The sequence below is a fragment of the Rhamphochromis sp. 'chilingali' genome (genome assembly GCF_963969265.1).
Source record: "Rhamphochromis sp. 'chilingali' genome assembly, chromosome: 2".
Lineage (NCBI taxonomy): Eukaryota > Metazoa > Chordata > Actinopteri > Cichliformes > Cichlidae > Rhamphochromis > Rhamphochromis sp. 'chilingali'.
This window is the reverse complement of record NC_137930.1, coordinates 4,112,885-4,128,242: the sequence shown is the minus strand read 5'-3', so window position 1 is coordinate 4,128,242 and position 15,358 is coordinate 4,112,885. Positions and strand designations below refer to the sequence as shown.

The window sequence follows — 15,358 nt, the reverse complement described above, 5'->3', positions numbered from 1 at the left end:
CGAGTGGCCTGCTCTGTTTTCTTTCTTTATCTTTACTTACATCTGCTATTTCATCTTTCACTGTGCTTCAGTAAGACTCATTATTTTTAGTTCAGTCAGGACCACGTTAGTACAAAGAGGGTGGTTATTTCCTTCTCTTTCCATTTCACTAATTTATACTTGTCAGCATGTGTCTGTTCCGAGACCTCCCTGCTCTTCCACACACATACACGAGCAGAGAGGCAAACCCCCCCAACACAGACCACAGCAGGCACTGATAGCAGCAGCAGATATAACACTGATGAAGTCACACAGCTTGAAAGGGGGGAGCGGGGTTGCAAAGCAGGCTGCAGAGCCCCAGTAACAGTCAGGCTATGGCCCGAGACAAACAGAGACAACCAATCAGAGGTGAGACCCGAGTGCCTGACAGGTGGTTCCAGAAGGTTGCTTGTGGGGTGAAATTGGTGGAAAAGAGGTATATGGTGCTGCTCCTTGTGATTGCTTTTATTGCTAACAGGTTGCCGTGGTTGATTGTAGTCTGTATAATGACTCTGACTTTGAAAGTAAAAGTTGTTCCATTTAAAATGCACTAGTTTCAGCTTAAAATTTTATATTAAAAGGTGAACATTCTCAATTTTTGGTTGGTATCACTGTTTTTAAAGTTAATCCTTGGTGGTTAGTTAGCAAGTGCATTTAGACAAGTGCAATCACCAGCACCAACTGGTCGGGTCATACATATTTTCCCTCGCAGAGGTTGGAGATTAACAGAAAACTGACATATTTTTAGAAATGCATATTTCAGCATCTGGCATCGGAGAGCTAACATAGCACGGAGGATGCTAACTGCAAGGATGAACAGTTTGGAGGTATTCCACATCGTCACATACACCAAGAGCTTCTCTCTGACTGTGTACAAAAGGTTTTGACTTAGCTCGTTAACTCATTATGTCCCATGTAACCACAGACAGTCTGTGGGTGGAAACTTTAATTAAGCTGATGTGACAAGTTGTCATCGACACATTATTTTATGCCACCTGTGTCTCTCTGCTCCACTCTGTGTATGATTGTCTAATTATTAAGTAATTTTCCTTTCTTTTCTTTTTTCTTTTACTAACAAAGAGAAATTCAGTACATTTATATTCTTGAATGTGATACACCTTTGGTATACTTTGTTGCTAAGTGAGGAGAGAAGTGTTTAAGTTGAGCCTAACGTTGCCTCAAACATAAGATGATTAAAACCAGCATTTTCCTCAAAATGATAAATAAAGTTTATTCCAGGGATGTCAAACTCACTGCGCAGTAAATCCCTGATATATTTAAATTGAAGGAAAAAAAAGTGCAATTTCAATAATAAATCTCATTTTTTTCCCTACATGACAAAGAAATGCTGCTGTAGTACATTAAAAGTCTGTCAAGCATGACTCTTTGGGCATAAATTGTAAGAAATGAATGTGTAAAATTACAGACAAGGTCCTGTTAGCTCATTGCACATACTTTCTTGTAATTATAAAATGGAACATTTTGGTTTTTTTCACAGTCCATTGTCCATTTTTTACTGAAACCACACTGTTAAAATTAGAAATTTATCTTGTAGATTGTGAAAAACAAGAATTTTCTGTCATTTAATTATTCATCTAGTTCTTATTTACTTTAACGTCAGTGGGGGAGCTCCTTATCAGCAGGAATTGCCATAAAACAGTTAAAAGTTTATGTCCTCACACACATTTCCATAGCCGTCCAGTGGACCAGATTGGGGTCTGCCTTATTAATTTAACACTGATATGGGATCAGTGCTCTGCATCAGCAGTTACCTGAAGTCAAAGTTTTTGTATCGTCTCCATAAATCCATCTTAAGATGTCTCATATAAACACTAATACTTCTGACAAATTAGATTGTTTTAGTCTCTCTAGCACGTTGTAAATTTGCCGCCCTGGCACATGCAGCAGTTAAGGTACCGTGAAGAAATACTACCGATTACTTTCTCTCCGACTCTCTTCATTCAGAGCTCAGCCTGCAGCTGCAACGCACTCTGCTGTTACTATTTCTGTCAAACAGCTTTAATGCACATTACACACTCGATGCAACACAGAGAGGACGGGTGCTCCAGCGCACCAACACACACACACCCACGCGCACACACGCAGCATTAGCAGCAGCATGTGGCTTCCCTAGCCCTCTCTCTCTCCCTCTTTTTTTACACACAGAGGCTCGCCCGTCCTCAGTCGGTGGGCTGGGTGTGTGCTGGACAGAGCGCACAACGATCGGAGGAAGCCAAGACAGCGAGCAACGTGAACGAAGACGAGGAGAACGAATGTGAGCTGTGTTTGATCCGGAATAAAACTCCAGATTCTGGTTTGAACAAAGACTCGAGCCTCTGGCTTTTAAACCGAAACCACTTTGTGCCCTTGAAGAGAGAAAGCTGGTTCAATCAGAATCCAGAAATCGCTGCCTTTAGAGCTGCTCCTTTACCGAATGCTGCAGATGAAGGAGAAAAAGAACAGTTCCTCTCCTCTTTCTCTCTTTGGAGGCTGAAACTGCAGCAGATGGTGAGCCGCTCTTGTGTGCATGAGGGTGAACAATAGGTGAGCAGAAATAAGTGGACACTCGTCCACTGTAACTTTAACTTAGTGTTTGTTTCAGCCTGTTTCATCTCTCTGCCAGACCTGCAACTTTTCATTTCATTCATGATGATTATTTCCATTTTTAATCCATTGTGAAACTGGACAAACGTGTCCCGTATCCCACAGATTAAAATAGCATCTTGACTTACTGTTGCAGCTGTAGGGCATGTAATGAGTACTTTGGGTTTCCACAGTTTGCCCCTATTCCTGTTTCAATATGACATCTCCCCCCACACACCGGGAAATTGCCATAAAGGAATGATTTTTCCAGTGTGGTGTGGAGATCTGCACAGAAACCTGCCTGTGAGCCAGACCTCATCACCATGCATCAGTGTTTGACTTCACAAATTTTTACGAGCTTGAATGGGAAACCAGGATGTTAGTGACGCCCGTTAATGTCCAGACTTTGGAGTCCCCCGTTCATCCAACACACACGGCTGAAATCTTTGGGTGTCCACATACTTCAGGCCATGCAGAGTACAAGCTGATGCTTTTAATAGAAAGAGAGACTAAACGCGTGTGGGAGTGAGCTTGTGTGTGTGTGTGTGTGTGTGTGTGTGTGTGTGTGTGTGTGTGTGTGTGTGTGTGTGTGTGTGTGTGTGTGTGTGTGTGTGTGCGCGCGCACGCTTTTGGCATGTATTCAGTGTGTGTATGTGTGCGTGTTGTTTACTTGCTCCCTGTTGTCTCCCTGCCCGCCTCAGTGTGGATGCTGCAGTGTGTTTGTGCTCTCGGCCTTTTGGACCCAACGCTCGGATGCCTCATTCTCAGGCTGTTTGGAGGAAAAGTGCAGCCACGGGGGGGGGGGAGAGACTGCCTGTCAGAGGCCATTAAGCAGCTCGCCGGATGCCAAGTTAGAGCCCAGAAAAGCATGGCAATGCACTGCAGATGAAGCAGGGAACGTCACATGGCAGCACTTCAATGACAAAATCGGAACAGTGGAGTTTTAAATCGAGATAATAACCCTCCACTTTTCCACATAAGTGGAAAGCTGTTTGCTGATTTGTCTTACACCATTTCAGCCTGAGCAGATAATGAAAGGCTTAAAGAGAGAACTTTAAGTGAGAAGGCTGTTGTTAGAATCACTGCACAGTCAATAAAAAGATGATATAAAGAAATAAGAGCAGCATTAACGATCAAGAGGTTTTTGAGGAAATGTTTTTGAAGCCTCAAGGTCTGATTTAATGACCAGAACCACTGCTGGCAGTTACAGCGGGACAAAAACCTAATTTGATCAGAGAGACGTGGAGCTGAGGGGGAAACTCCAGTTCACCTTAATTCAACAACAGATTTTTGGAGCACTGAGTGTCTGTAAGAAACACTGTGGTGTTACAGCTTGGGGATAAGTTAATAACTAAAGGTAAAATGTCACAGAGCCCTGCAGCCTTTTACCTTCAGCAAATGTCAGGAAGGATAACTGAAACATCAATTTCACCCAGTAATTTAGCACATGCATATAACATAATGCTTTCAGTCACTCATTCAAGTGACTTTCATTCATTAATGGTTGAAACAAAGCAAAATCCTCTGAATTATCCCCAATAATTCACACACGTCACCTGCATTGTGAAAACATCGCGGCCTAATTCAAACCTCACTGACGCTCGCTTCTTGAACCCCACTAATCTCAGAGTCGGGGGGAATGGTTTTAAGGTCAGTCCATTAATACAAATGTAACCTGCTAAATGATAAGAAAATATTTATTTGAACACACTGGAATTAACCTATTAAAGCCCAGGTAGAACTCCAGGGTGTTCACTAGTCACTATTTGTCTGTTTCTTGTTTAAACTAGTGATAAAAAGCAGTTAATTAACCCTCATAATGTCCTCCCGATTGCCATACACCTGTTGTACTCAGGGTTAAAAAATGACCCCAGGACAGCACATGTGTTAAAACAATGCTAAACTTATTTGAATGTGTTAGCGAGCAGCGATTCACAGCAAAAGACCGGCAGAGGCTACAGTGCTTGTTGCTAATCTACCCCAGGAGCTAACCATGGTACTGAAATAAAGACAAATCCTGTCAAGCATTACACTGTTATTCACCAACATTAAGTAAATATTTGGATTTTGGGGTCATTATTCGCAACAAGCAATTTTACACTAATAAATGGGTATAAAACTGGTTGTATTACAGCTACCAATCGCCAGTATGTCTGATTAAACTAACCCAACTACAAAGCAACCATTTAGGATTATAATAACTAAGCTCATGCATCAACTTAAATAAACCAAGGAACTCACTTCCTTGGTATACACATAGGAAGACCCACTCAGTGTGGAACTTAGACTGCTGCAGAGAAACAACCAACAAGGTGACATTCTCCAAAAAGAAAATCATGGCTGCATGATGCTAGCTGTTACCAGAGTGGCTCAGTGTGTATGAGGAGATCGGCTGTATATTGTTTACCGCTGTGAAAGTGATTTAACTGACAGGCCAAATAAAAACAGCAGATGTGTGTGTGGTAATAGCACGATAATAAAAACCGAGACAGCGCGGGTCAGAGGCTGGTCGGGTCGGGCGGGCGGGGCGGGAGGAGGTGTTTTCTGGGATCAGATGTTTAAACAACATCTGGACTCCTGCACAGGCATCTGCCCTGCTCAGGGATTGAAACTGGGGTTTTAATCTGCGACCCCTCGCATCTGTGTGGGTGGCGTCTAATCTGGCTGATGGTGCATTTGACAAGCTGCTTCAACTCAACAGCCGTTTGCTCACAAAACCTCCATAAAGTTGAAACACAGGAGGAACGGAGGAACATTTTGCTTCAGTTTTTATAACTGGGAAAGCTTTTACTGGGACGTTACTGTGGGAGGATCCATGCTGTGTCCTGCAGAATGAGGAGGAATATGGGCTTCTGGGGTGGGAAACGTTTGAACGTTGAAGAGACATAAAACCCACAAAGAATATTACAGTATAGCTCAAACCACAGGAACGCAATTATTTCAAAGACTTCTACAACCCAATATTGTGTGATTAGTAGAGCTGGATATTAAACTTTAGTACTTTATGGCCCCAGAAAATATATACACATGTATATCAAAAACATGCTTCTCCGGGCTCGGTGTAGAAGAGCATGCAAAGTGCACTTTTACACTTCTAACCTATCAGAACGTAGGAAAGCACAGGAGAGGATGAAATACTTTCTCTGCAGATCCTCAGAGGCCATACTGGCACTGCAAGTCTCAGTCTCTGGGGCGTCTCCAGGATTTTTTAAATGGTGCGGAAAAGAGAAGGAGACCAAGAACAAGGCAGAGATGTCCCACAGGAAATCAGAATATTTGCTCTGAAATAAATGCAGTGTAGAAAATTGGCATAGAAGTAGCACTACACCAGAGACTAAAGATTGTAAAATATGGTTTCAATGCCAAACAAAGTGGGGAAACAAATATTTCCTCTGTATTTAAGAAAAAGTCATAATAATTCTTAATAAGGAAGATGTTTCAGCATCCTGATAGAATCAGTAGTAGTCATGTGAAAAGGAGGATTTCACAGGACTTTGTACTTTAGCAGCAACAAGTTGCAGAAACTGTTTTCTGCGCGACTTTATCAATCTCTCACATCCCTGTGGAGGAATTTGGTCCACTCTTCAGTTCACTGAGGTTTGCCACATTTAGTTATGCACAGCTCTCTGAAGGGTCCACCACAGCATCCGAGATTATTGCCCTGTAGTGTGATCCATTTTGGACAAAGCTTTAGCTGTTGGACAGTTGGCCTCACGTTTAGCTTGAGAACACCTGACTCAGTCAAGGTACCTGGATCCTGTGGCTGCACAACAAACCCAAATCATCAGGCCCTTATCACCGTGTGGACAGTTAGTATAAGCTGTTTGTGCATTACTGCCAAACAGCTCCACTTTGGTCCAGAGAACATCTTTTCCAAAGTCTTTTCGTTTGTTGAGATGCAGCTTTGCAAACCTAAGCTGTGCTGTCCTTTTTAGAGAGAAGAGTTTTCTCCTGGCAACCTTTCCAAACAAGCCATACTTGTTCAGTCTCTTTCTAACTGTACTGTCATGAACTTCGACATTTAACATGCTCACTGAGCTAACCTGTAGAGTCTGAGATGGAGCTTTTGGGTTGTTCTCTGACCATTGCACCGGGTGAATTTGCTGAGAATGTTTTAACACAGAACACTTAAATACTTTAAATCAGCAAAGTGACAAAACTTGTGCTTTAATAGAGCTGCTCACACTTGCTGATGATCAGTTACTCACGTAATTTGATTAGCAGCACCTTGCTGCTACTTACCCTCCCACTTCCCATGGAAGAAATAAGGGTGAACTTTAATACACATTCCTGGAACATCAATTTTGATCCATTAATATATTCATCGGTTTAGCATTGTAGCTATAGATGACTTTAACTCATTGTACACTGCTGATTAGTATTTATTTATTTATTTTTTAATTTAGAGCAGCGGTCTCCAACCCCTGGGCCATGGACCAGTACTGGACCATGAGTCGTTTGGTACCGGGCTACAAGATTTGAGGCTCGGGTGTGAAGTTTTTATCGTTATTTTTTAATCGTTTTTATCTTTAACTCGGTTTCCCTGGGTCTTTTCCCGTGTGTTATGAATAAATCTTCCTTTTTTGGTACCAATACTGGTTTCATTTGTTGTATTTATCTGTGACACCGTAAAGGCCGGTCCGTGAATACATCGTCCGACATAAACCGGCCCGTGGTGCAAAAAAGGTTGGGGACCGCTGATTTGGAGTTTAAAATCTGCAAAATAACATGCAACTAAAGCTTTATCCTATTTATATTTTAAATATTTGCTTCCATTATATAGACATTTTGATTCATACAATAGACTAACTCAGGTATTTACCAGAGCTAGCATCAAAAGCCTCCATCAGAAAAAAACCAGCAGTCTTTCCTTGACTGTCTCAGAGACTGTATTTTTTTTATGAATAAACCCACTGGGAAAATTTGATTTTGGACCTAGCGTCCTCGACCTACACCCAGCAGCCTCTGGCGCTCTGGAGTGTCCTTAAAAGTCCAAAGAAGGAGACACCAAGTAGGGCAGAGAGGAGGGCGAGCTACAAGGAGCGAACGACTGAGGAGAGAAACAGCAGAAAAGCAGCCAGGAGCAACTTCACAGATTGATAAACAGAAGATGACACACCAGCCCCTACGTTTGTTTTTGGTCCTCGGCTCGCAGCTGCGCATGTGTTTGAGTGTGCAGCGGCGGGCGAGTGTAGAGCACCGAGGGTGCTCACTGGTACTTTAATCCCAAAGTAAAGGGATCTGGATAAAGACATCGAGTTCAGCTCTGCCTGAAGGATTTATACAATGTGAGATTTTGTTCTTTCTACAAATACTTCGGATCCAGCACCAACATCAGAAAGCATCAGAGGTGATTCTGCATGCTCATCCTCTTAAGGGCAACTCTGAAGATCAAATGCAAATGACAGCTGTCCCTCAAAGTCTGGTTGCAGGATTCTCATTTCACTCCCCTTCACAGTGTGCAGAACAGAAAAGCCAACAGACTGGGGTTACTCTGCCTCTGCTTTGGTTTTATTGAGGTGACGGCTTCTGATGAGGACAGTCTAATCCTGCAGACACTCTGAGCACTAGTACTTACAGTACATTATCTTCTATTCATACACAGAGGATGTGCCTGTCAATATCATCCTGGGATGAAGGCCCTGATTTTTTTCCCCTGGTCTCTTGATGATGTAAAGTGACGTCAAATATTCTTTGAGGGAGCCATTATCTCGCTTCTATACCTGCATTGTAATTTCCCCTGTTTTCTAATGTCAGTTGTGCCCCAAAGGCGACTTTCTGCCTCACACAGTTCACAGCAGAGTGACGGACATCTTTGTGCCAAGTTAACAAAAGAAGGACCTGCAACAAAAGAAAGACCTTGAGGCAGCGTTTCTCCAGCTCTTTACAGCAGTTAAAGATGGATGGTGGAGTGACAGCACTTTTCTTTTTCCACTGCAGCTTTATCTCCCCCTGCACACTTTCCTCTGCATATCAGAAGTGCCCCAAACATCCAAAGATATCAAGAGAAGTAAAGTCAACGATTTTTTTTTTTTTTTTTATAAAAAAGAGAGAATCGTCAAAAAATGTAAACAGTTTTCTTGATTGCATGTGTGAAACAATGCTGTACTGTATCCACAGCGTACAGGAACTGCGAGTGGGCGTTAAGAAGACAAAAGTTGGCAATGACTTTTCCTCCGATGTTGGTGGATGAAAACACAGAGGATTATTCCACTTCAGCATGAAGCGCATTGTGCGTTTTCTCTGAGCAAGAAAGGAGAAGAATGAAAAGGATTGAGGGCGTGCAAAAAAGCTGCCCATTACAGCACAAGTCTGCAGTTTTTAATCTGACATACTCCACTTAATCTTCCATACTGAGCTGCACTCTTTGTGATTTAAATTAAACAGGCCTGTAGAAAGGAAACAATCAGTTTGAAGCCCTGGAATAAAGACCTGAATAAAGATAAAGCATCACAAAGATGACCTGTTATTCTAAAAGGGCGGCTTTTTCCCCCAGTCGTCCAAAATTCCCAAATTAAAGTCCAGTTCACCTTCTCGTCTTACCTAACAGACATGGCTAGGACGGTCACTGGACGCTATGAGTATGTCTGTATGTAGTTTCATATTTTCTTTATCTAGTTCCAAAACCACTCATCAATTCTCTTCAAACTATCTGTGTGTGCGGCTGGGAGCCCGAGTAAGTGGAGTGCCAAGTTTGAAGTCATTTGAATGAGTGATTTTCATATTTTGGATAAAATTTGTTCTCCACTCTGTGTGTAGGGGGAGGGGCGCATACACACAGGATACATGAACCTTTTCCTTTCACTCTGAACCCTACATTTGTTTCAGTAGCCTTAGTAATGGTACTATTACAATGCCCATATACTATATACACACAATACTTATACTGCAGTATTTCTTTGCACTTTTACCTTACTTTTGGATGGAAATATCAGACTTTATTTATTTATTTATTGTAAAGGTTTAGCTCATCTTCATGTTTCAGCATTAAAGAAATATACATTCTTATGAACTTAAGTTACGTTAAGTTCTTTAAGTACATTTTGAAACTAAACATTATGGTAGTATTATAACTTTTACTTATACTCTTTGACTCATATCATAAAATATTTTTTTTGTGTTTCTGAAACTAATCATGTACCTAATCCTTTAGGCTACAGTCTTGTGCTGATTAATAATATTTGCAACTATTTTTTGTAAAAGATCTCAATAGTAGTTCACAATCTGCAACTCCAATTCATGTTTAGCTCTGCATGTACATTTTTTTCAGGACACTCTCCAAAGCTGAAAGTTTGCGTGACCCGGCCGAGAGAAAGAACAGCTGGATGGCAGCCTGAGGTTTCAGTGGATTTGATGTGGCAGACATGAAGAACCAGCACCAGTATGGACGAAGTCATCTGGAGAGACTGGGTGAGTCCACTTCATATACTATACAAAACCTATATCTTCACCTAAATATAATGTATAGTTTACCTACCAGAAAGCTAAAATTAAGTGTGCCGACAAACCTGAGAGACTCCAGCACTGGTGACTGAGACGTCAACATGAATCACTGCAGGAATTAATCTGATGCCTTCATTTAGGCTCCTGTTCTTATGAAGAGATGTGGAGCACACTGTTCTCTACATCGCTCTCTTTCTGAGCTTCAGTGATCAAGTGATCTGCTTATAACAGAGGAAAATCTACTATGATTCATTAAAAAGCTAATTTAGGTGAACTGAGGGAAGTAGGCTTGCAAGTTTACAACATTAAACCGAATATAGCTTCACAGAGTTAATGCATGAGGTTTAAATGTTTCTAAACGATGTACTGATAGTTTTGGCAGTGTAAAAGACGCTGTTATTCTGTTCATTTCTCGTGTCTTCCAGTCTGCGTGGCTCTGTCCACTCTGGTGTTGGTTCTGCTGGGACTTCTGGGTTCCGTCACAGGCTGTCCTGGTGTCTGCACCTGCTATGGCAATACGACTGACTGCACTGCTGTTGGACTCCTCTCTCTGACGCCTATCCTTGGGCTGCTCGCCCAGGACTCTCTGGCACTCCACCTACCCCAGAACAATCTCACCTTCCTGGGCAAAGCTGAGCTGTCCAACCTCAGCAGCCTGGAGGTACTGGATCTTTCCCAGAACCACTTTTCAACCGTGCAGCCAGGAGCTTTCCTAGGCCTGAACAGCCTGCGCCGCTTAAACCTGTCCACCAACTACCTCAGTAAACTCAATAGCAGCACAGTGACAGTCGAGGCCTTCAATGGAAGTCAGGGGAGTATTGGATTGAGCAAGGAGGTTTTCAAGGGGCTATGGCAGCTGCAGGAACTTGATCTGTCCTCCAACGGCCTCCTGTGGCTGCCCAAGGGCCTGCTGGATGGGCTTCAGAGACTCACCTGGCTGTCTCTGGCCAGCAACCGGCTTGTCACCCTGGACAGAGTCACATTTGAACCCCTGGTGGGGCTACAGCACCTCCTGCTGGTAGGAAACCCTTGGAAATGCGATTGCAAGCTGAGAGACTTCAAGCACTGGATGGAGTGGTTGATTTACAGGGGTGAGCAGGGCTGTTAGCAGGCCTCTCCATATCTCAAATACTTTAAGACTTTACCGGAGCGAGTCTGGGGTGTATAATCTAAGCAATTAATCTCCGCTCTGCAGGATGGATGTATGCTGAGCAAAGACATCTAAGAGTACAATGACCTCTATATCTTTCAATCCTTCCCTGTCTCTCCTGGTTCCCTTCTTTCTCCCTTCCTCCTTCTTTCCCCTTGTTTTTGTGTCCCCTCTCCATCTGTTTTATAGATGGGCAGGTAGATGTGATGCAGTGCAGCCTCCCGGAGGATTTGAAGGGCAGGGACATCCGCAGCGTGCCAGCAGAGATGTTCAGCTACTGCCTCCAGACTTCAACCAAGGAAGGCGCCACCCGGCCTCCTTGCCCGCCCGGCCGGGTCGGAGGTGCCGATGATTGCATCCGTCAGCGCTACAGACCCGCGAGCGTCCGCCGGGCACAGGGCACGCAGGTAGTTGCGGCCGTTGTGTGCGGCACAGTGTGCGTCATGATGGTGGTGGCAGCGACTTACGGGTGCGTCTACGCCTCGCTGGTAGCCCGCTACCAGAAAGAGATGAAGAGCCGCGGGCAGCCCCTGATGGCTGAGTCTGGAGCTGACACCGACCTGGAAGACGGGCAGACGTCATCCCCGACCTCACTGGAGGAAACGCCGCCCAAAGAGGCCAGCGGCTTCGTGCACAGTTATCGAATCAGCAGTTTCTAACACACTGATTTCTGCCTCTGTACTTCAGCTCTCATCACTGATGAGACGAGGTCTGCAGAGAGAAACCCTGCAGCTCACTGGGCGAAACTCTCCGGGTGGGGACTGATTGTGCAGCTTAATGGAGCGGACTAAATCCAGTGAAGCTGTGATTCTGCAGTACTTCTTTTAATGTATGGATGCTCTGTGAATTGTTATTCCCTGCGCTGCATCCCTCAGCCAGCTTTGAAACTTCTCTCAAGCTGCTGTTTGGCACTTCTGCACCTTGACTTTCCCTTCATGTGTGTTTCTTGTTTAGAAATATGAATCTACATTTAGTTCCCGTCTTTGGATCTAAGCCCAAGAAGCACAAAGTCAAAAAGTACAAACGTCTGTGAATGTGTGACATTTCTCTTGATGTGAGCTGCAAAAAATTACTTTTCTCTTAATCAGCTGTGCGTGTTTTACATTCCCCATTCTGCAGAGTAATTCTTTGTACCTGTGTTAGGTGGATGCCCCCGCTGAATCTCCTCAGAACAACAAACACTTTGAACCACATCAGAGTTCTGCTGCTGTCAGGTAAACGCTGCTTTAAGCTTCATCACAGGTTAACTGCATTCAAACAATACTAGAGCTGTACTGCCACCTAGAGGGCAAGCTTAGAGCTGCAACAGCTTCTAATCCAGCACAACGAAACAGCGATGACTATTATCTCCAACATTGTGAAGTAAAGAAAGAGCGTGAGGAGATCAGCTCACATGTGATAAGCACATGAAATAAATTGAAGTGTAATTGAACTCAAGGACTGTTAATCATGCTGAAGGTAATAAACTCTTTATTTATCTAAACTGGGTATTTTTTCTTTTTAAAGAAGTGTTTTTGGTCCATTTCACAACCTCTAAATCGCTGTTCTTAAATGTGAGTGAGAGGACTACTTCCTTACAGAGTTCTGAGAGTCGTGTTCTCCTTTGCTTTCGACCGGGGAGGAGAAGTTACCTTGAACTTCATTTCCACTGCATGTTACAGTTTAATTAGACGATAGCCGCTGCTGTTGCAGGCAGCGTCACCACATGCTTCATGTCACGTGGTGTAAAAATCCCACACAAAGCGATTTGAGTGAGGATTCTTGCTGACCACTGTATGACCTTCAATCAGGGGCGGAGCGGGGGGGTGGCTTACGGGGCTTAAGCCCGGGTTGTTTTGTCAGAAGCCCGGGGTATTTTGGAGTGTAATTTTTTCATAGTTAGATGCCTGGCTGACAACTGTATAAAACAAAAAGTACACACAATATTCGAAGCACATAGTGCACACTGTGGGAATTTACGACTGTGCGTGAATCCCCCCCTGATATTGGTATGATCCAAGCTCAGGCACTAAGCGACTGAGCGAGGGGGCGGGGCAGCTGCTGCCCGTGAGTGCGCTGTTGGAGAGACGGAGCCAGCCATACTAAGGAGAGCTTAAGTTTGACCAGGTACCAAAGCAAATCATTCGTACCGTACAAATAATGTAAATATGACGGTGCATCACGAAAGATTGATATCAAACTGATCACTTGACCAATATTACGTTACTCGCTCTTCAAGTGAATCAACAAATGGCAAAATGAAAAGCCGAACAAATGCTATTTTTTTTTAGAGTCTTAGCTTACGTGTGTTTATTTCATATTTTCAGTTCTTACCCTCCCGACTAAATCGGTTTCAGTTATGTACTGAAACATAAGAATGGACATTCGAGGGTTCTTTCAAAGAAAAAACTCAGGTAAATGTTATTTTATATATTATGCTTTGTATGTTGTTCAGTATATTTCTATGCAAAACAAGAGGGATTTCAGTACACAGCAGGATATTCACATTTGTAACCAGATATTTACATACACTTTAGGGAGAAAACATAAAACATTTTTACTGTACAACAGAGTAAATTTTTGTTTTAGATAAATATTGAAATATATTTTGAATTAGTTAAATTTCAGAATAAAGAGAGACAGAGCTATTTTTATCACTTTCATCAAATTTAGGAGTACATGTACACTAAATTTATTGTTAATTAATAAGAAAACTCCAGACGATTCCATTCTGAGCTGAAGAAGCTTCTGATAGGTTAGTAGAGTCCATGTGAGTAAACTGGTGGCACAGCTGTGGATGCATATAAGGCAAAACACAGAGCCTGTTTCTTTGACATGGGAAAATCAAGAGATATCAACCAAAACACCAGGAAAAGAACTGTGGAGCTCCATAAGTGTGGCTCAAGTTTGAATACAATTTGGTGCCATTTGCAATTAAGAAATACAGATAGTTTCTCTCTTTACTCTTAAAGTTAACAAATATGTTTTTATATTTATCAATCTAAAGAAATAAACATTTAGTCTGATTTGATGTTACAATTAAAAAAGTGTTTTTATCTGAAGAGTAAATATCTGGTTTCAACTGTATATTTGATGATTGTCAGCACAAAGAGGGAGAGAGAGGAGAACGAGGACAGACAGGTCCTCATGTATCTCGTACCTAGTGTTTCTTTTTAGGTTTGTTATTTTTCAAATTCTATATTTATTAAGTTCTGCAGGCTTGTTTGCACAACAAGGCTAAATAATTATATAAACTTTTCTCAATCTAAATAGTGGACTTTGGTAGAATTAAAAAAATAAGTGTAGTGCAGGTCTATGATGATTTTTAGTGCTATCATCTAGTTCTGATTCTGGTTCTGTCTTGGTTAAGTCCTCAGTAGTCCTGATTTTGAACTGTTGTAGTCCTGTTTTAATTCTGGATCAGTTCTGGGTCTGGTTGAATTGGGGTTTAGTCCTCGTGTCTTGATGCAGCCCTGACCTTGTTCTGCCTTGCTGCTTAATTAAAAAACTAGTTTAAGGTGTCCTGCACATGTGATATATATTTTTCCCTATATGAAGTCATTCTTTTTTGAACAGAGCCTATTAATCTTTCAGTCATTTCTACACCCCCCCCCCCCAAAAAAAAAAAAAAAAAATCCCACATGCATACTACTCTTTGGGCTAAGCCCCGGGTGTTTCAAATGTCTGGCTCCGCCTCTGCCTTCAATGTCTTCATCATTATCTTTTGCTCTTGCCCGACTCAAGAAGAACAATTGAAAATGGTCAGCATATGGCCACTGCTGTTCCTCAAAGTGCCACTCGCAGCTGGCTTCTAAAGTGACTCCGCCCACATAGACTCCCATGTTAAAATGTCTTATTTTCCAACAGAAATAAACATGTTTGGTCTCCACAGCTAACTCCAGCTCCCTGTTAGACGCTGATCTGCTTTGGCTGTCACGGATTAATAAAGGAAACAGTAAGCAACTAAAGCAAGAGGAAAACGCGATAATGACAGTGCATGCTGTGTTTTTGTGATGAAGATGAAGAAGGTGAACATCATAGCTCTTCCACCACTTGTTTGAAACTCACCTCCAGCCATGGCCGTCTTTCCCTCGGTTGACACGGTCACCGATGTCGTCGCTATGATGTACTTCACTCCTGAGGGGCAAAACATTTCGCCCAACATTAACTACAGATCACCTTATC

General features: G+C 42.6%; 2 protein-coding genes across 2 annotated transcripts in view; one reads left to right on the top strand and one right to left on the bottom strand.

Moving 5' to 3' along the window:
• The window catches only part of LOC308387181 (voltage-dependent calcium channel subunit alpha-2/delta-4-like), an 83,919-nt gene that overhangs the window by 29,311 nt on the left and 39,250 nt on the right, over positions 1-15,358 (bottom strand). Inside the window, exon 27 of the mRNA XM_080867081.1 lies at positions 15,242-15,310. Within this exon, the coding sequence (XP_080723207.1) occupies positions 15,242-15,310 (69 nt within the window). The remainder of the gene's footprint in view (positions 1-15,241; positions 15,311-15,358) is intronic.
• LOC308387176 (leucine-rich repeat-containing protein 52-like) lies at positions 9,966-11,853 on the top strand (the record flags this gene model as incomplete). The annotated part of the gene is made up of 3 exons (XM_080867066.1): positions 9,966-10,011; positions 10,470-11,135; positions 11,384-11,853. The coding sequence occupies 3 exons, from the start codon at positions 9,966-9,968 to the stop codon at positions 11,851-11,853; spliced, it is 1,182 nt and encodes a 393-aa protein (XP_080723192.1).